The 21,325-nt window shown below is 37.4% G+C and overlaps 1 protein-coding gene across 1 annotated transcript in view; it reads right to left on the bottom strand.

The window, feature by feature from the left end:
- Positions 1-21,325, bottom strand: part of Trhn (tryptophan hydroxylase) — a 119,252-nt gene that overhangs the window by 68,372 nt on the left and 29,555 nt on the right. The window contains exon 2 of the mRNA XM_081727629.1: positions 9,229-9,339. Coding sequence (XP_081583755.1) covers positions 9,229-9,339 — 111 coding nt within the window. The remainder of the gene's footprint in view (positions 1-9,228; positions 9,340-21,325) is intronic.

Raw genomic sequence — 21,325 nt, 5'->3', positions numbered from 1 at the left:
CCAATGATTAAGGCTAAAGTAAGTAATACTTGGCTTCTAGTTTCAGGTCCCTTGATACTGTGGCGGTAACGTAGTGGATTTGCGACTAATACAGCTATCCAGGAGAGGTTCGAATCCTGTTCACGCCCAAGTTGCATTTTTTACAAAGTGATACTGAAGAATCGATTTATCATATTAGACGTGCAATGCTTAAGAATGTGGAAGCAAACACCTTTATCAGTTGCCGTCCGTGACATAACCTTTGATTTGAACTTCACGTACAATCAAGACTCAGGTCTCAAAAATGTAGCATATTTGAAATATATTAATAATAATAATAATAATAATAATAATAATAATAATTCCAACGGTAACAGCTATGTTAGTAATACTAAAACTATTGTTAATAACAGCGGCGGTCCGTGGGGGTAGGCTGCAGGACTGCAGCCCCCCCAAAGTAATTCCATATTTCCGATCCGAGACTTCATAATCAATCTTTATATGTATGCTCTTTTACCCCGCGTTTTGTTGTTCGATTTTTCGCCTGCTTTTAGCAAATTTGTTGTTCCACTTCACTCCCTGGGACTGTCAGTACAATCTCCTGGCCTTTCTTACGACGTTGTGATTCCACTTCCTCCCCTTTTAAGCATGTCTTTCCAGATAACGTGTGGACTGCTTTCCTTGCAGTCCTTTCGCAGTTTTGACAGTTTGCGCAAGCGCATTCTTCTCAATTTGTGTTCGTCTGCTTTGCTTGACGATGCGCGAGTATATTCAGACTTGCCAACTCTAGGGAAATCTCCCCTGGCTAATCCTATATAAAATCTTCAGTTTCTGATTTTTAGCTGCGAGTGGCATAATCTGCCTTTCTTTGATTAGCAACGCTGAGTATACTTGTGTTGTTTGTCTACTGGCGGGGTGTTTCTAGTAGGCAAGCGATTTATTCTGTGTAATAGTGGATTATATTAATTCTTTGAAAATGCGGTATTCCGTTCAGTGAGTACTTGCGTTGCGTCGTGCGAGTGGTCTGGTGTTACTTGTGAATTTTGTGTTCCGCATCAGTGTTCCCAAAAGACAAGTGAAACTATACAACTATGAAACTATACAATTAGAATTCCTGCAGTTCTTTTAGGGTGGTCTGTTTCGTCCTTGTCTTCTTGTGAGTGCATTGGTGTTCTGTGACGACGTGCGTGTATTTTTTCGTACTTTGTTGTGGTTCCACATGTTGTATTTGTAAAGGGAAAATGAATAATTCAGTAGAATATTTAAAATCTATTCGATTTGGTAGTTTAACATTGGCAGAAAAGTGTGAAATTAAAGCACATGGGAGACCAACTCCTGTACTAAACATAACACAAACTGCTGTAAGTCGTCAAAAACAGTACACTAGGTGTTTCAATACTGAAATATATAACAAATATGAGTGGATATGTGGGTGTGAAATAAGAAACGCACTTTTCTGTTTCCCTTGTCTTTTGTTCGGGATTGACGATGACGCAGCGAACATAGCGTGGGTTGAAAAAGGGGTATCGGATTTGAAGCGACTTCATGACAAAAGCCATAAACATGAAATATCAAGGAAGCATGTTAATAATATGTTAAATCTAGCCACACTTGGTTCTGTGAACGTCCAGACTTGTTTAAGTCAAGCCTATAAAGACTCGATTGAACGTCATAATAGTCAGGTGCAAAAAAATAGGGACACTCTTTCAAAAATCGTTAACTGCGTAAAATTTTGTGGTTTTCATGAACTAGCGTTAAGGGGGCATGATGAGCGTGAAGGATCGAAAAATCAAGGCGTGTTCATGGGGTTGATTAAATATACATCTGAACTAGATTCTTTATTGAAGTCTCATCTTGACAGTACATCAGCATTTAAAGGGACTTCTAAAAGTATTCAAAATGAGTTACTTCAATGTATGCTAGAAGTCACCAGGGAAAATATAATAGAAGAAATTAAAGCTGCCGAATATGTTTCTCTTATGGCTGACGAAACAACTGACATTGCAGATATGTTTCAGCTTGTTATTGTCTTAAGGTACTGTACTGCAGAAGGTGTTCCTGTAGAAAGATTCTGGGGCTTTTTTAATCCAAATGGCCAAAATGCCGACTCCATTGCTGAATGCATACTTTCTGAAATTAATCAAATCTTAAAACAAGAAAGTAAACTTATTGGGCAAAGCTATGATGGCGCAGCTGTAATGAGTGGGGCTATAAATGGAGTTCAGGCCAAAGTGAGAGAGGTATACCCTAATGCTTATTTTGTGCACTGTTTTGCTCATCAATTGAATCTTGTGATGGAAAGAGCCACCAGACAAAACACTAAAGCCAGAATATTCTTTTCTAATCTTTCTGCTATCCCGGCTTTTTTTTCTCGCTCTCACAACAGAACAGCTGTTTTAGATTCCTGTGTTGCCAAGCGGATACCCACTGGTGGACCAACTAGATGGAATTTTAAATTTAGGACTGTTAATGTAGTGTATGAAAAGCAGGAAGAACTGAAAGAATGCTTCCAAATTTTGTCAGAATCCGAGACCTCAAGCACCGCAACAATAAATGAAGCGTCTGCTTTGTTGAGTTATCTTCAAAATGAAGAATTTTGTTTCTGGCTAAATTTTTTTCACTTAGTTATGCCACATCTTGATATTCTATATAACCAACTACAGAGTCGTCAAATAGATGCAGCAAAAGTCCAATCATATTTATCTGCCTTTACTACTGAAATTAATAAAATCAGGGAATCAGTAGGACTAATTGATACCGAAACGCAAAGTCAAAACAAAAGGAGAATTGTTTCAAACGGACAATCAAGAACAGCCGCAGCCAAAGAAGTGTGTGATGTTATTTTAAACCAAGTGAACCTGCGCTTCCATTTCACAGACCACTTATCCATATCTTCACTTCTGCAGGAATCTAATTTTGATCAGTTTAGTGCTTCCTTTCCCGAAGAAATCTTCAATAAATGTACAGAACTCTTTCCTGTGTTTGATAAAGATAAACTTCATACAGAACTTAGTGTAGTTTATGCAAGAGAAGAGTTGAGGAAACTTGGTGGTGCTGTGAATTTCCTCCAATATATTATAAACAATAGTCTTGCTTCCACTTTTTCTGAAGTGCTAAAACTTTTGAAAATATTCATAACGTTGCCCTTAACTACTAGTGAACCTGAGCGATGCTTTTCTACGCTTAAAAGAGTGAAAACTTTTCTGAGAAATACGATGGGAGAAGAACGGTTAACAGCACTTGCCATGTTATCAATAGAAAAGGAAATGGTTGAAAAGATCCCTAACTTTAATAATAGAGTTATCGACAAGTTTGCTACAAGGAAGGACCGTCGTGTGGAATTAATTTTTAAATAAGGTAAGTGTTTTATTTTATGCAGCCCTCCTAAGTATAAGTAGTACGAGCCGCCACTGGTTAATAATGGTAACGAGTAAAGAGTAGTTAATTACGAGTATGACAACTATTCGCTACGGAACGAGTTGAATATGATAAATATTATATGTAAAAATAATTTACTTTAATCAACACAAAGAAAGCAAAATTTATGACGTATATAACTAGCATTATGTTACTAATATGAGGTGGAAATAGAAAAAAAAAACAGACATTATGAAAGATCTTGGAATCACATTTGAGAGGTAGTTAATATTTTGACACCACACAAATACTATCATAAAAATAGCAAGAAAGAATAATAGGTTTTATTTATTTAGTTATTTTATTTCAGAACGATAGAATATGTATTTATCCAAATTACTTGTAAACACTAACCTAGAATCTTGTTCTGTAATATGAAACAGTATATCTAAAACTTTGACTAACAGATTGACAGTATTCTTGACACGGACGCTATGGTAGCGACACAAGAGATTTTAGGGTCAAGTGTCGTTTAGGAGTAGTACTGTTTAGTAATAATGCCGTTTAGGACTTGCGTCGCTCAGGTCTTATACTGTTTAGGACTAATGCCGTTTAGGACTTGTGCCGCGAAATGGTTTTTAGGTCGTGTGCCGTTTAGAACTAGTGCCGTGTTCCCCACTAAAGCACAATATACGTCTTAAGTTTCAGGTCGTTCTCTTTATAAAATTTGAAAGTCTCGCAGCATTCTTGTGTAAAATCTCTGTTAGAATGCTCAGGATTGTTTTTTTGCCATTTATAAACTTGAGTTCACCCACACCGCCTGCAGATATGCATCCCTAAACCAGATATGCAAGGTTACCTCCACCATGTTTCACTGTTTCTTGTAAATTCACTTTTCCTAGTTCTTTATTTGCCTTGCGCTATACTAGAACCCTGACATCTGACTTAGAAACATTGAATTTGCTCTCATCAGCAAAAATAACGTCTTTTCACAATTATGGTTCCTTTTTACGTAGATTTTGGCGAACTGAAGCCGTTTCACTTTGTTGACTTTTTTTTTAAAAAAGCTATCCTTCCATGGTAACCTTCGTTTCTCAGTACTTTCAGAACAGTTTCCCACTGTACATCCTTTGCACAATCCTGCAACAATCCGCTGCAGTTTTCGGTGCACTTTATTTTGGGTTTTTCTTCACTTTTCTCACAATCACACTTTAGTCTCGTTCATTTAGCTTGCTCGGCCTAGCTCTCTGCTTCATGGATTCTATCCTGTCTTCGTTCTTGTAACGTCGCACGATGTCACCAACTGCACGTTGTGGTATATTCAAGAGACGTGTAATACACCTATTGGAATTGTGATTAAAGATAACCAACGTTCGCTACTCTAACGTTGTGTTACAATTTTTTGGAAGTGTTGCACTGCAAAGCCGATACCCATTCGCACTCTCTAATACGAAGACGAGAAATGAGTTCTACATACTATGTTCCTTCTCCAAATCCTATTATTCCCTAAACCAGAGATTCATAAATAAGACCGTCAAATCACTTTTGTGGCCGAGTATTAATGTGGCATGATATGAAGGCAACAGGAGTTAGTTAGGCATAATTTACATTTACAACTTTTGTGCATTATAAAATGGTACACGAGATATGATAGTTGTTTCATGTCATCGCTTGCTGATTCCTATGTATTTACAATAATGCATCCTTCGACATAAATGACAATAATATGGGGTGGACAAATATTAAACCGCTTACACCTGGTTCTGGGAGATTACATGCTTAAACCTGCAGCTGTAAGAATTTTTGAAAACAAAAGTACTTAAAATAAAATTTACCGATACCCCACCCCACCATTAATCTTCTCGTATGTACAAAGCAAAGCAAGATTCTTTACATTGGTCAATTGTTTTTGACTGGGAAAATTTTGTATCCAAAAAGCTTCTCCTTCCAACTGCGTGTGTGAGTTTATGACTTGGTATAACAAACGGTTCTGCTAACTCGAAATATTTTAACAAACTGTTCTAGCGAACCTGCGCGAACCGGCTGAATAGCACCACTGATGCTAACCTACCATGAGCAATGAAGTAGTGGGTAAGTGCACTCGCATTCAGAAAGACCTAAACACTAGAAATACAATCTCGTTGTGTCTGTTTTTTTAAAATAATAATCTATTATGTAGGTGAAAGATAAAGCAAACACACCTGCAGAGGCAAGATGGCAATTCTTTTTATAGAATTCATTATCGAACTTCAATCTCAATATATGTATCAGTTTACAAATCCATGTAACTATCTCTTTTGTCTTTATTTCTTGATTTTCCTTCTACATATGCGCTAAAATATTCACTAAGAAAGTAACATTTTAATTACCTACAAAAATATCCTTCGTTAATGACCTCTGTTACATTGAACTATGAAGGACTTTCTTAGGTTTTCTTCTGTAAACCCCTTGCCTTTATCAGTGAGAAAGCTTTTGTACTATACATCGAAAAGTTCCTTTCTACGTCAACAGAAGCCACTGGTGTACGTGAAAAAAACCAACTGTGTTCTTGTGTTTGGCCCTTTTCCAATTCCTTATTTTTCAAGATAGTACATTTGCAGTGTCACAGTTCGTTTTCTATCCGGGATTTTTGCCTAATATTTGGCAAAGTTTATCTGACTCTATTTTTGCAACACCATGAGTTTCACTGGACAAAGTCCGCGATATTCGTTCAACAAGGACAGTGAATGCTGCAAAGCAGTGTTACGGGGTTCCAACTGTCTAATAATTTCAGGTATTCTCTAGAAGTGGCTGTGTTGCCACTTGTAGAAAAAACATTTTTGTGACACATAAATAGTGACTGCATCATCGGGATTTAGTGAGTCTTGATTTAAGTTATCTGCATAATACGACGCAGTTTCTAGCCACAAGCTTCATCGGGTTAAAACTGGTTGGGGAGGTAGCGGAGAAATTATCCAAGTTCGCAAAAGACACGAACGCGTGACGAAGCTTTCACAAATATTTTCTTTACATTTGGTGCAAGCGCGTCTACTTCCGGATACTAGCATTTGATTGCTTCTGCTACGCGATGAACATCATGAGCAAGACAAGTCAGGGGACTAATTCTATGCATTATTCTATACAATTATTTATTCTATATCTGCGTTTACAAAATGATTCAATTCACTTTAAACATAACCTACTTTCTTGTGACATACTGTGAAATAAGCTAGTATGCAGAAATAAAATTCGGAAGTATTCAGTATCGTGCAAAGTTTACGGAATATGGATGCACATCGAAATTCACTCAAGATATCCACTTATATGCACTATTATATGTGTCTCAAATGAGTCCTTACAAATCCGTCGTAAACAAGAAATACTTTCCATACGTTTCTGCATGTTACTATAAACATGCATTTTGCATATAAATCCAGACTGTAGTGATAACTAACTAAATGAAACAGGTGTTCGATACTGTTCGAGAATTGAGTTTTTATATTTCACAACAATCAAGCAATTCATGCTGAGATTTGTTTGATCATTTGCTTTAGCACTGTTCATATGACCTTAAACTAATGCGACCTAAACATGATTTATGAATGTAGTATTCAAATAGAAGGTCAGCTTAGTAAATGTAACTACTATCATCATAAGACCTGTTTCCAACAAGAAATATTTACTTTAAATAATATATTATGAGAGATTTTGCCGACCCTCGAAACTTGATAACCAGTGCAAATGCATGTGTTGCACATTTATGGTAGAGCCGGCTCCGATTATGGTCACGGGAAACGGCTGAACCGCTGAACCCTTTGAATTGAATTTTTAAATATAGTTAGTCCTTACATTAAATTGAGCTTTTGTTATGTGAATTTGATTAAACGGCATATGTTACTACCAGGTGTTCAAAATTTATGCCAAAAATTGACTATCTAATGAAACCCTTAAGTTAGGAAAATGTAACTTAAAATGTAAACTCTTCATTAAAAAAAAAAAAAAAAAAAAAAAAAAAAAAAAAAAAAAAAAAGCGAGCATGTATCTGAACGTTTTTGAAAATTCTACGTTTAAGGGTCAAAGGGGGCAATTTCTATAGGTTTTCTCTTCCAGATTCAAACGGATGTTTTCTGTCTCGTCTTGACGAGAAAACAGTTGAACTATTTGAAATGAATTTTCTGTCTGTGTACTGCGTTCACATGTACTTTTGAATTTCACAAAGTGTTTTCCGTCCTAGATAGGTTTGAATTGTGAATAGTTCCAGTCCGTTATGAAGAGTTAACTAAAATCTTGGGAAAGGGGGGGGGGAAGAAGCCTGCCTCTGTTCATACTTGAGAATTTTCGTGAAATGAGGAATCTTTCCCTTAATAATACGTATATTTTTGCGCGAAATAAAAACCTACCCATACAATGGAGGTATCCGTTAATGGAGGTCTAACTGTAAATGTTATTTATAATATATATGTATATTGGATATATATTGGATATTGGATATACACTGAAGAAATTGCCATGAAGAGATCTTCTCCAGCGAGATTCTGGCCAGACAAAATTTTGTTCCTAGAGGTTTTGATCAAGCGAAATTGTGACCCGGGAAATTCTGGCTACAGGGCTTTGTACTCTAACCGGAACACCCTGTTTGGTTTGTCCGAGACTTGCTTATTCAATATATTCGCAGCTAATCTTCATATATACCTTGGAGCAGGGCGCAAAATTTCCGTTCACCAGGTCGCCAATGCCGACTAGAAATTTAGAGCTGGCGACCAGTGTTCAGTAGGTTTCTGCCTAAACTCCCAGGGCTGCACTGTTTCTGTTTCGCACGGATATAATTGTCACGGAGTGAGTGAAAACATGGAATGTGAAGTCTTCTAATTATCCTGAATTTAATTAACTGTCTGGATTTGAAATTTTGAGCCCTGATGTAATCTCTGTCTGTCAAACCAAAGCCTTGGGGGAGGGGGAATTCTCATAATTTGTACGTGAGAGATACTGGCGACCATTATTTTTGGATTGGCGAGTGCTTCTGACTTTGGAATTTTGCGCCCTGCCTTGGAGGTCTTTCCCTTAATCAACAATCAAAGGGCGCATCATGTCGTCGACCAATGGCAAAAGGTTTTATTATGAAGGCCCTGTAGCAACTGAATAAAAATTAAAATTATCTTAAGTGAAGTCTTAGTTGAGTTTTAATGAATACCTTATAAAAGCACGAAGGACTTTCGCAGCTTTTCTGATTTTCAATAAAAGCTTGAAGTACGTTTCGTATCAACTTAGAAGTTTTGCTATAGTATACCTCTATACAGGCTGTTTCAAAACAACACCGACAACATTTGGGAGGCGATTCCTGACACCAAAATAAGACAAAAATTATAGACCAACCTCGGTGCACAAATGCTTCCTTTCGGAGTTATAGGCTGCCAAAAACAGGAAAAAATGAACTTTAAAGGTCCATAGCTCCAAAATTATGGGATCTACCGTAGTCGGGTAAAGACTTCACTTAGGAACCAAGTGCCCTATCCAAATATCCAAGTTTCAGAATCCTGCGGTACTTCTGCAACAATTTTTATAGATGTAGTTGGTGAGTACTGCAGATTATAAGCCCTTAGCCAAACTTCCTCTATAAAAATTGTTGCGTGATGTACCTTAGGATTCAGGTATAAATATTTTTGGATAGCGCACATATTAGTTCCTAAGTGAAGTCTTGACCCGACTACGGTAGGTCCCATAGTTTTGGAGCTATGGACCTCTAAAGTTATTATTTTTTTTTTCGGCAGCCTATAACTCCGAATGAAGTGTTTGTGCATCCAGGTTGGTCTATAGTTTCTGTGTTATTTTGGTGTCAGGAATCACCTCCCAAACGTTGTCGGTGTTGTTTTGAAACATCCTATATATATATATATATTCTAACCACTCACTCACCTGAAATACTTGCAAAGCTTGGGCTAATCCTCCCACTTGGTTCTTCAAAGAGAAAACAACTGAGTTACGGGTTCCATGGCCTTCCTTCTCCAATTTCAATGGAGATGATTTCTGGCAAGGAGAAAACAACAATTAACATTTTATACAAATAACTTGTTTGATGCAAATATTAGAAAGATTTTCGTAGATAACCGAAACCGACTTAATAGAAAACCGAAACATGTTTTGATAGAATAAAGAACCGGTTAAAGCCCGAAACTTGTGTTACCAACAGTCAAGTCTCTTCAATATATATATATATATATATATATATATATATATATATATATATATATATATATATATATATATATATATATATATATATATATAGTGAAACCTGTCTATGTTGGCCACCATTGGTTCCATTGAAAAGTGGCCAACTTAGACAGGTGGCCAACTTACAAAAAATAATTGTGATTGGTGTATTTTTAGAATAGGATTTCTAGTATTACTTGATTGTAAAATTTTAATAAGCAGTGGCACGACAACTATCGTAAAAATATATAGTACTAGAAAATATTAGTATAGTATGTTTAATATATGTGCATACCTTTCTCTTCCTGAAAACTAGTCTGGTATATTGGATTATCCGGATTAAAATCACAATAACACAAACAACCATGAAATAGAAGCGTATGTCGCAGTTTATTGAAGTTGATATTGTAGCACACTCAGGGGCGGATCCAGAGGGGGGCGATCGGGGCGATCGCCCCCCCCACAACAGGAAACTTTCTTATTTTATATATAAATAAACCCATCCATAACAAGTTTGGAGCTCTTAAAAGTAGCAGTATTACCGCCGACCGCCCCCCCCAGAAGTCCGTCCTGGATCCGCCCCTGAGCACACTGAGTTATTCAGATTGAAAACAAGAAAAGCTAAGTTATAAATTGAGAAATTCATATGCAATTTATATGACTTCTTTTCAGTTGTTACTGAATGGTGGTTCATTCTAGACGTATTTCTTTTATTCTTTTTGGCATATATGCACATTCTAATATTGTAGTTAACTACCTCTTGTTAATGAGCTAGAAGTGTTTCCGTCGGAGCAAAAGATGTTTTCAGAAAGTCTTAAGGGAATTCATATCTCAAAACCTTCGCTATCTTTTGACAAGCCGACAGGTGCCAATAGTTGACAACTGAGATGGTTAGTTTTAACTTCGAGAATTTTCCGGGATTACTAAAGCTCCCCTCATGAGAGGAGCTGATATAGCTAATGGTTTTACCAAAACAGACAGGGTAAACAAATACGTACAACCATTTCCTGAATTCCTGTAGGCTACATGCTTTTTCTTATTCACATCTTCCTTCACCACCCCTTTATCAGAGTAGTGTTCAGGCCATTGACCTCCAAGAACAAATCGCGAGAATCCTTGCTTCTTTTCTCCAGTTACAAATACAGAACATCTGCCTCTCATATGGGAATACGAAAGAGTTAAGAAAAATGACAAAATGGTACTTTGCGTGGCCAAGATACGCAGGTAAATTTATCATTACCATCATACGATAAACATTGCTTCAGTGTGGCCAACTTCCAAGATAGACAGGTGGGCCAACTTATAGAGTAGTAAGTAACGAATGCCTTATGGGAAAATGCAGGTTCAAGACGAACTAGGCCAAGATAAGCAGGTGGCCAAGTTGACAGGTTTCACTGTATATATACCGGGTGACTCAATAAGAACGTACCAGGCCTATATCGCAGCTAATACTACGCGTAGAACCTTCAACCAAATCCAGTGGTGCCCACCCCCCCTTATGTCCATGACGCACCCCCCCCCAATTGTCTATCCGTAGGTGTTCTTCCATGAAAAAATCTTCTTTTCGATTAATTTTACCCCCCCCATCAAACATATTTATATAGATTTTTACCCCCCCCTAATATTTCAATGACGCAGTTTGCGTCATAGCCCCCCCTTGTGGGCACCCCTGACCAAATCGTATGTGTAGAATGCAATAAAAATAGTACCAAGACCAGTGGCGTCTCGTGAATACCTGCAACGGGGGGCAACTTCAAAATTTGCAATAAAAAGTGGTATAATTGTTGGAACCGTTCGAAAGGACATTAAATGTAAGGCAACTTTCAGAGGACAAATTTTGTCATATCCTTTCCCATTTACCCGCTAGAGGTGTTGTTGCAGACTTGTATCTAACTACCCGTAGCAGGCCTTTATCTCAGCTAATAATGCACATAGAGCTGTCAAACGAACAATTGAACTACCAAATCGTATGTGTAGAATGAAATAAAAATAGTAGCGACACCAGTGGCGTATCGTAAATATCTCCAACGGGGGTCATCTGCAAAATTTGACATGGAAACAAGGGTTGGTTGTGCCTCCATTGAATCAAGCGCACAATGGGAGAAACGTCGAGAGGAAACACCCTCGCGCCATCTGACTTTCACCTAGTAATGCGATCGCGTTGCTACCAATGAGGAAGAAATATGCCAAGGTGTTTCCTCTCGACGTTTCTCCCATTGTGCTCTTGTTTCAATGGAGGCACAACCAACCCCTATTTCCATATCAAATTTTGTAGTCTGGAGGAAATCCATCGAAACTAAAAATTTCAGTATGTCTAATGTTTCTCGGTGGCTTTTACCTAATTTGTGGGTGCTGAATCTGAATCTGCCGGGTGTACAAATGTACACCTTGAGCGTTTCGAGTAATTCAAGATGGCGGCCAATATGGCGGCTGTAAAATTGATAGGAATATTTTTGTATATTTTATCAAGATGGGTATCAAATTATATGTTTTTTGGGTTGCAGATTCCAATAATAATGTCAAAAATGTTATGAAATTGATATAAATCGAGATATTCAATATGGCACCCAATATGGCGGCCGTAAAATTGACAAGAATATTTTTGGAGTATTATATCGGCATGGGTATCGAATTATATGTTTTTTGGGTTGCGGATTTCAGTAGTTACTTCAAAAACCTTATAAAATTGATAGAAATCAATATATTCAATATGGAATATTCAGATTCGCGACCCTCGAACTAGGTACATACTTAGAGCAATATCTGATACACTGAAATTTTGGATTGAGTGTTGATGCTTTCTCCGTCACCGCAACTCACCTTGTTTGCGCTCCAGAACATTTTTTCCACATTTTGGGCTTCTCTATATTTATTTACAAAACCATTCCTTTCTGTGTGCAAAAGAAAACAAACAACACAAGCTTAGGTTTGAAGATTTTCTTATATTTTTTTCCTAGACGTTTTCTTAATCAAGAATTATGTTGCTGGCCACATGAATGCGAAATATGTACATTTACAATACAAAATACCGGTGTTTCTATGTTACTCCGCAACAAAATAATAAATATCACAGTTCAGTCACTTGTCAGTCTTCGTCAGAAGAAGTATCCATGTTTTCGTCTTCTAGATTCCTAGTATTTTGACGTGTGAAGATATTCTGGCATCGTTTAGAGGCTTCACAATTGCAGAAGTCAGTGCAGTTATTATGATTTGCCACACAGCCACAACGTTCTTTACACATGTTTTCAGAAGAACAGCTGCAACTCACCATCTTCAAGATGTCTTTTGGTGACATCACAGTTCCCGGTGGTACAGTAACTGGTTCCAATGTTTTGTTCAACTCATCACGATACCACCCAAAATTTGTCGGATCCATGTCTGGTGGGTCTGGTTTTCTGCTTGTTTGCAAATACAAGCCTGTAAATGAGCTCTTTTTACATTTTCAGAGAATGCCTCCGTAGCTGGTGGCAAGTTCTTCAATTTCGGGATATGTACGGCAGACTTCTTTGACAATTTCTTCAGCCAGACATCTCTTCTGACATCAGACATTGTAGGGCCAGTTATCCTACTACCATAGCAAGAAGTTATAAACTCAGTTGCCTCCTGAATCACATCTTCAGGTAGGGATGTCTTATTTCCAAGCTTTCGAAGCTCCTTCCCACTTTGTAGTACTTTCATTGCCTTCTGCTTTCCAATGCCATAAAGAGTAGGAACTGTATCGCAGCCAGAAAGAGAATGAAATGCTAGTAAGTTTGAAACAATATCAAGATGTTTAGACACAGACAATCCAATGCCAATAATTCCTCTATGACTTTGAGTTGCCTCCATAAAAATGTTACAAGTAAGTTTTTGTGTGTGGTAGTGGTGCATCAGGAGGATAAGAACATCCGTGACATCACTAATTACATTTATTGTACAATTTCTGTCCAGCTGATTGGCTACCATCACTACTTGTGTGATAATTATGACATCAGCCTCTTCGTGAGTGTTTTTCATATCTGGACGTTCCTTGATACAATCAGCAGTTATTTCTGTTGTAACATCTTCTGGTCCAGTGATGAATAGGCTTTTGGTGGAATCTTATGGCAACCCTTCTGTCATTAGATACTTGCAGATCAGCTGTACTAGTTGTACCTTATTCTTCGTAACATTCAGCACAACTTGTTGGGAGGGCAAGGACGTGTTGAAAGACAATTTATGATACCTGCTACATGTTGATCCTGTTCTGACGCTTCTTATTCCTCCTTTGGTGCTGTACTCCTTATACAGGGTGCGGCACGTAAAACCGGCCCGTCGTAATATTCTGGTATATTGTGTTTTTGGCAACACTTAAATAATCTACCTTCCTAGCAAGAGATGGCGTATCGAGGTCGGGTCGACTTACGTGACCTGCAGCAATCACTTGCAGCCGCAGCCAGTGAAACTTGTCGAAACCAGTTGAGAAAAAGGCCTCGTTGTGTTAAGCCGGGTAAGTGTCAGTGTGTGATAATGCCGTATTCGATACCCGAGCGTGTTGCCATTGTTGAAGGGTTCATTCTCACTGGATCTTTTGTGAAAACAAAGAATTTGTTTCGGGAGAAATTTCCAGGACGTTCTGTGCCAGCAAAAAGCACCATTCAGGAATTGATTGAAAAATGGCGGCGTACAGGATCGGTTCAAAATGCTCCTAGGAACAGACGACCATCTGTCTGCACACCTGAATTAAAGATGCAGGTAGAGGAGATAATGACAAAAAGTCCTCGAAAGTCAACCAGGAGATTGAGTCAACAGATTCATGCGAGTGAGAGAAGTTGCAGACGTGTTTTAAGGGGACTGAAGTTAAAACCGTACCGGATAAGTGTTGTGCAAGAACTGAAGGAGCCTGACCTGCAGAAGAGGGTGCATTTCTGTTCATGGCTGTTGAGCAATGTTGTCAGTGGTTTCTTGGATCCACTAATACTCATCATGAGTGACGAGGCGTGGTTCCACCTGTCTGGGTACGTAAATTCCCAAAACAACCGGTATTGGTCGACAGAAAATCCACACGCAATCCACCAGGTACCCTTGCATGATGAGAAGATTGGTGTTTGGTGTGCCATTTCCGCCACACGAGTTATTGGGCCCATATTCTTTGAGACGACAGTGAACAGTGACGTGTATATGGGAATCCTGGAGGAGTTTTATACACACTTGACCGAAGAGGAGCGTCAGTTATGTTATTTTCAGCAGGACGGTGCAACATACCACACATCAGCTGCATCATTGTCCCTTGTGCATGAGATGTTTACACCAGAGAGGACAATCAGCAAAGGCTTGTGGCCTCCTCGGTCACCAGACTTGTCCACGTGTGACTTTTACTTATGGGGACTGTTAAAGGGAAGAGTATACGAAACAAATCCACGCACAATTGAAGAACTCAAGACCAGGATCCAGGATGTCACCAATAGCATTACAACACAAGAACTGACAAGGGTATATATGAATCTCTTCAATCGTGCTCACATGTGTGTTGAAGTGGGCGGAGGACACTTTCAGCACCTGCTGTGAAGGTGAGTAGTCATATTCAATACATTACATTTCATTTATGTGTTGTAGTTAATCATATTCAATACATTACATTTCATTTTATGTGTTCACTTTACGGGCCGGTTTTACGTGCCGCACCCTGTATTAGTCAAATATCAGGTACACGTTGCCTTTGTACAATTTTTCAAGCACATATGACCGATACAATTTTATGAAGTCAAGAACAGTTCCGTTAGATGGCCAGTTGATCATCCACAAAACAGCACAACCATCAAATATGATAGCATCTTTGTGCTTGTACAATCTCATAGACTTCTTTACCTGTAATATTTGTTTCAGCTTTAACTTACTTTTGCAGAACCTGGGAGTCCCATATTCATCAAACAAAGATGTGAGGACAGCGGCAAGCTCATATGAAATCACTCCTTTAGCATCAATATCTCTTGTAGATGTTAGGCACATTGCATGCGTGTACAAGAGTTCTGTGTCAATGACACCAATACTAGCTGTTCTTTTGACGTCATCGCAGGAAATATTACGAACCGCTGTTTAGATTGGATCGTGGAAACCAGTTAGTAGTTTTTCTTCGTAAGAACACAACGCCTTCTCACCTATCTCAACAGCATTATCAACATTCACTTTCTGGGAACAAATTTTCCCTGTCACAATATTCACAATAGTTTTTGGGTGATCATCGGTCTTCAGAGGATCTATACGGGACAGCTTTTCCTTTAACTTAATTCGGTCTGCAGTATCTCCTTTTACTCGAGATGGGATTCCTTCCTTATGCTTAGTTATTTCCATATCTCGTCCAGCATCTCTCATGACATAAATGTCACTTACTAAACGACTGCAGGTGTGAAGGCTGAAAATCCATCGCTTCACTGCTGATGGATTTAGTGTAAGTCCGATTATTCCTCCTGGTCCATGGCCATAACGCATAAATATATTCTCAATGAACATGTCTGACCATATAGCATTCCAGATACCTGGTTTGTGACGCAGAACATGTTCTTCTTTCATAAATCGTTCTAGTATTTCAGTTTGAAGTATCTCTTATTTTGTTTCTGAGATATTTTCCCTAAATTCTATGAAAATGTGTGAGCCATCTGTGAGCACATAATTAAGATTTTACGATTTATTATTACTCGTCAGTATATATTTTTTTTCAAACATAGGTTTCAGAAATGACAACATAAACTTCTTTTGCAGCCGCCATATTGGGCGCCATATTGAATATCTCGATTTGTATCAATTTCATAACATTTTTGGCTTTATTATTGGAATCTGCAACCCAAAAAACATATAATTTGATACCCATCTTGATAAAATATACAAAAATATTCCTGTCACTTTTACAGCCGCCATATTGGCCGCCATCTTGAATTACTCAAAATGCTCAAGGTGTACATTTGTACACCCGGCAGATTCAGATTCAGCACTCTCAAATGAGCTTAAAACCGCTTAAAAACATTAGACATACTGAAATTTTTGGTTTGGTCCAAAAGTAGGGTTTTTCCTCCAGACTATTGTAGATGACCCCCGTTGGAGACATTCACGATACGCCACTGGTGTCGCTACTATTTTTATTGGATTCTACACATACGATTTGGTAACGCAATTTGAAGGCTCTATGTTTGAAGGCTCTACGTGCAGTATTAGCTGCGATATAGGCCTGGTACGTTTTTATTGAATCACCCTATATATATATATATATATATATATATATATATATATATATATATATATATATATATATATATATATATATTGTCTACTTTCACTTGTTTTCTTTTTATTTCAAAAAGAATAGTTAGTTTTTGGATAGTCCTCGTATGTGTTGAGTGCTTGAAAGTGTGATGCCTTGCTTACCTTTACATTACGCATTGATCATTTCCTTGTTTGGAGAAGTAACTTTACTTACCATATAATTCAAGTGCATATAATGAATATCATACTCTGGGTTTAAAGATCCTATGTAGTAGAAAGGGTAATTAGGGAAAGTTAGGATGGGATTACAGGCATGAAATTTAATAATTTATTTATTTATTTATTTATTTATTTATTGTAACAACAACACAACAGGCGTCCTGCCCATTTACAGTGTTTGTTTACATATATGGTAAAATGTCATTATTTTTACAGAAGAAAAACATACAGAAATTTTTATTGTTTCATTAATTAACTCAGCTCGTCATACTACAAATTGTGTTCCTAAACATTTTTTCAGACATATTGAATATGTCTATCATTTCACACTTTTCTTCAATATTATTGTAGTGAGAGCTCATTCTCCATAAAGGGGATTTATACAGGATGTCAGTGCGTGCTTTCTTACAGTACATGGTACTACTATTGCTTAACCTCGTTCTAGACGTCGGAACATGCAGAAATATATTAGAACTTAGTTCTATGCAATTAATTTTATTATTTATTATTTTATGTAGAAAAACTAAATCATTAACATACCTACGTTGCTCTAATGTCGGTATATTGAAATTGTTTGTTAGTTCTGGGTATGATATGTATGCTGGGTACATTCCAGTTTTTTTTATACATTAGTAATCTCAAAAACTTACACTGCACTCTTTCAATCATTTGGATATATTTTCCATTATGAGGAGTCCAAATAACAGAAGCGTATTTCAGTTGGGATCTGATATACGAATAATATAGTTTTAAAATTGTCATGTGGCTACGGAAGTCTCTACTTACACGACAAACAAATCCAAGACTCTTATAAGCATTGTTTGCAATAGTTTCAATGTGATTTGCGAAAGTCAGTTTTGGGTCGAAGGTAACACCAAGGTCTTTAACAGTTTCCGGCCTACAAAGATTTATACCGTCAATAGTATAATCATAATTTATGTATTTTCCTTTTCTAGTAAAAGTAATAGCTTTACATTTAGTTATGTTTAGGCTAAATTTATTCACGTGGCACCAGTGTTTTACATTTTCCAAGTCTTCCTGGAGGTTTTTACAGTCTTCAATGATTTAATTTGAGCATACAATTTTAAGTCATCTGCAAAGAGTAAAGTATGCGATTTCTTGATGTGCTTAGTTATGCCATTGATGGTGATGAGGAATAATAAAGGTCCAAGGTTTGATCCTTGCGGTACTCCCGATGTAGCATTAAAATTGTTGGAGATATGACCTTTGTAAACTACAGATTGTTTACGATCACGTAAGTATGATGTGAAAAGTACTAATGCTTGCTTAGAAAGATTCATAAGAGCTAGTTTTTCAAGCAAAATGTCGTGGTTAACTAAATCGAACGCTTTCTGAAAGTCTGTATAGATTACATCCACCTGCCCTCCTTTGTCTAGTTCTGAAGCTATAAAGTTTGTTATAATTGTCAAAATTAGTTGAAGTGGATTTATTCTTGAGAAATCCGTGTTGGTATACAGAGATACTGGATCTAACATGATTAAGTAAGCGATTGTGTATTATATATTCATAAATTTTTGCAAATGGGGATAGAATTGCAATTGGTCTAAAGCTTTCTATATTTTTAGCATTGCTAGTTTTTGGAATAGGACATATCAAGCTTTCTTTCCATCGGTCTGGAAAAACATTATAATTTACGGACATGTTTAATAGTATATGTATAGGATGTTTTATGATATCAATAGTTCCCTTTATTATGTAAGGTGGGATACCATCAGGGCCACACGCTGTTCTAGATTTCAACCTTTTAATGGCATGTTCTATTTCTGATATTGTTATTTCAGTGATTTGGAAAATATCGAGTAATATACTTCTAGGTTTGTGTGACATTAGAGCATCAGTGTTATAACTCACAGGTTCATGATTGTAAACAGACTTAAAATAATGTGCAAAAGCCTCCGCAATATCCCTGTTACACTGTAGACTTTCACCATTATACATAAAGGGGCCATTAGTCAAATGCTTTGTTTTATTTTTGATAAAATTCCAAAAGTTTGTTGGAATAATTGACTAACGTCGGCTGTTTGTTGCGCCTAAAACAGGTTGCATAGCGTGCATACATTTAAATTTTGTTTTTTGTGTAAAATGATATGCTAGATAACCGTGTAAAATTATAATCATCAACGATTTATTTGGGTACTGAACAAGTATAGATTCCTCTTTGACGAAATTGTAATACTGCAGAAATAAAAGAAGAAATTAGAATTCCACTGAAGACCATGTTTGAATGGCAGGTTGGGATATGCATTTCAAGTTGCTCCTTTCCGAGAATATAGATGCATTTATTAGATTTCGTGCTGTTATTTATTTTTTGTTTGTATTGTTAATTTTCCCTTTTACTTTTTTGTTTACAATAAATATTTATTATGGTTGTTTTAAATTGAGAATTCGTCAATGCTACGAATTAAAAAAAGTTCGAAATTTAACGTGAGATTGAAAATTTTTAATTTTTCTGGATGCGATTACCGATCCTTTCATACAGTACGGTGAAATTTATCTCTACGTTTTTCTGGATTATTTCCCGGAGGTTGGATCCGTGATTGAAAGGCAGACTTGCACTTTTTTCCTTAAATATTTTTTCCTTTACAATTATGCATTTTTACTTTCGGGGTGGTCATCCCGAGAAAGTGGGACCAAGGAAGTTTCGTTACAGGCTGTTCGCGAGTTCTCATGGTTACTCTTTTAAATATGGGGAATAAAACAGTGAAACAAGCAGCAAAGGACAAAGCGTGTGAGACCACACCTGATTAAAGATATCGGGTTCGTAGGGTGTGAAGATTGGTAAAGTAGGTGGTGCAAGCCGTGGCACAATTAACAGCAGCCTGTAGTAATAGACAAACTACGAGTGTGTCTCAGCACACAGTTCACTGTACACTGTTATATATGGGCTTCCGCAGCTTTGCCCTATGCATGTACTCAGTTAACTGCACAGCATCTTTGATTACAGCTGCACAGAGAAAAATCCGTTCTCCGGACAGCGGTATATTGTACAAATATACGGTATCCTCTTGCTCACTATAGATATCAGTACGGAGCATACGTTATCCGTATGCTACATAGGCACTGCCCTTAAATGTTACATCATGCCGTTGCAGGATGTCTGACATCTAACAGTTTTCCGTATATCACATGCATATACTTATGTTACCTTCGTCAGCTATATGTTATATACGTCCATTTGTATGTGAGATGATTCTGACCGCCTACATTGTTTCATACGGAAAGTACGTATAGATGGAACACTTATACAGAAAGTATTTAAAAAAACATGCGTTTTCAGTTATACGTCTGCTGTACGTTAAGTCCAAAAACTACAGGAATTACGCATGTAACCTATCTTTTTAAGTACGCCTCTACAATTTTTTCTCAGTGTGGAATGGGAATGTGCTTGTCGTCATTGGACCGCATGATCCGATTAATTACGATACTACATCGATGGTTGTTTCAGAATCCGTCTTGCAGGAGAACAGCTACTTGATTCTTACACAGTAGGACGACGAATGGCCTGTGGTGGTTTTATTATGATCTGAGGAACCTTCATATGGCCCATCCAGGTACCCAGTAGTGTATGAGGAAGGTATAACGGCGGCTCCTAGTAATCGGTAGGTCATTGCTGATCATCTACACCCGTTCATGTCGGCCATATTTTCAGCTGGAAATGACATCTTTTAGCAGGACAGTGCTTCTTATCACAAGGTAAACATTGTGTTGCAGTAGTTCGAGGTGCACAGTCGTGAATTTCAACTGCTGCAAAGGCCACCAAACTCACCTAATCTTAACCCAATTGAACACCTTTATAATGTCATTGAACATCAGAGTTCATCGCGGAATTTTGAGAAATTTTGTTACTTGTGTCTGGAAATGTAGTGCGCTGTGCATCCAGCCACCTACCAAGGCCTCGTTACTTCCATGGTAAATAGCATTGCTGCTGTTCTATGGGCCAAAGGTGAACATACCAAATATTAAGTAAGTGGTCATAATGTTTTGGCTGATGAGTGTATACTTTAATTGAATAGCTGTCAATAGCAAATATTTACTTGTGTACTAAGCAGGTAGATCGCTCTTTTGTGAAATACTTTGATTTTAGTAGCTGCAAACTTCAACATTGATGGCTAATAGCTCGGGAATCAAAGATCTGACAACCGTAATATTTCAGATTCCTATTAAAGTCTTCGAACCCATCATAATGATGAGTTTTATTAATAGCAGATAAACTTTACCTATTGCGTTCGATATATAGTATTCTTGTGTTTGATTGATACTTTATTAGAAAAATAAAATGAAGGATGAAAGATTTGTCTTGATTTTCAGTTTAGCGCCCCTTTCAGCAGCGAGGCTATATGAGACG

This window comes from Thermobia domestica, chromosome 10, assembly GCF_964235325.1.
Source record: "Thermobia domestica chromosome 10, izTheDome1.hap1.1, whole genome shotgun sequence".
Classification (NCBI taxonomy): Eukaryota; Metazoa; Arthropoda; class Insecta; order Zygentoma; family Lepismatidae; genus Thermobia; species Thermobia domestica.
The sequence above is the reverse complement of the archived record's forward strand: the minus strand, read 5'-3'. Positions and strand labels throughout refer to the sequence as shown.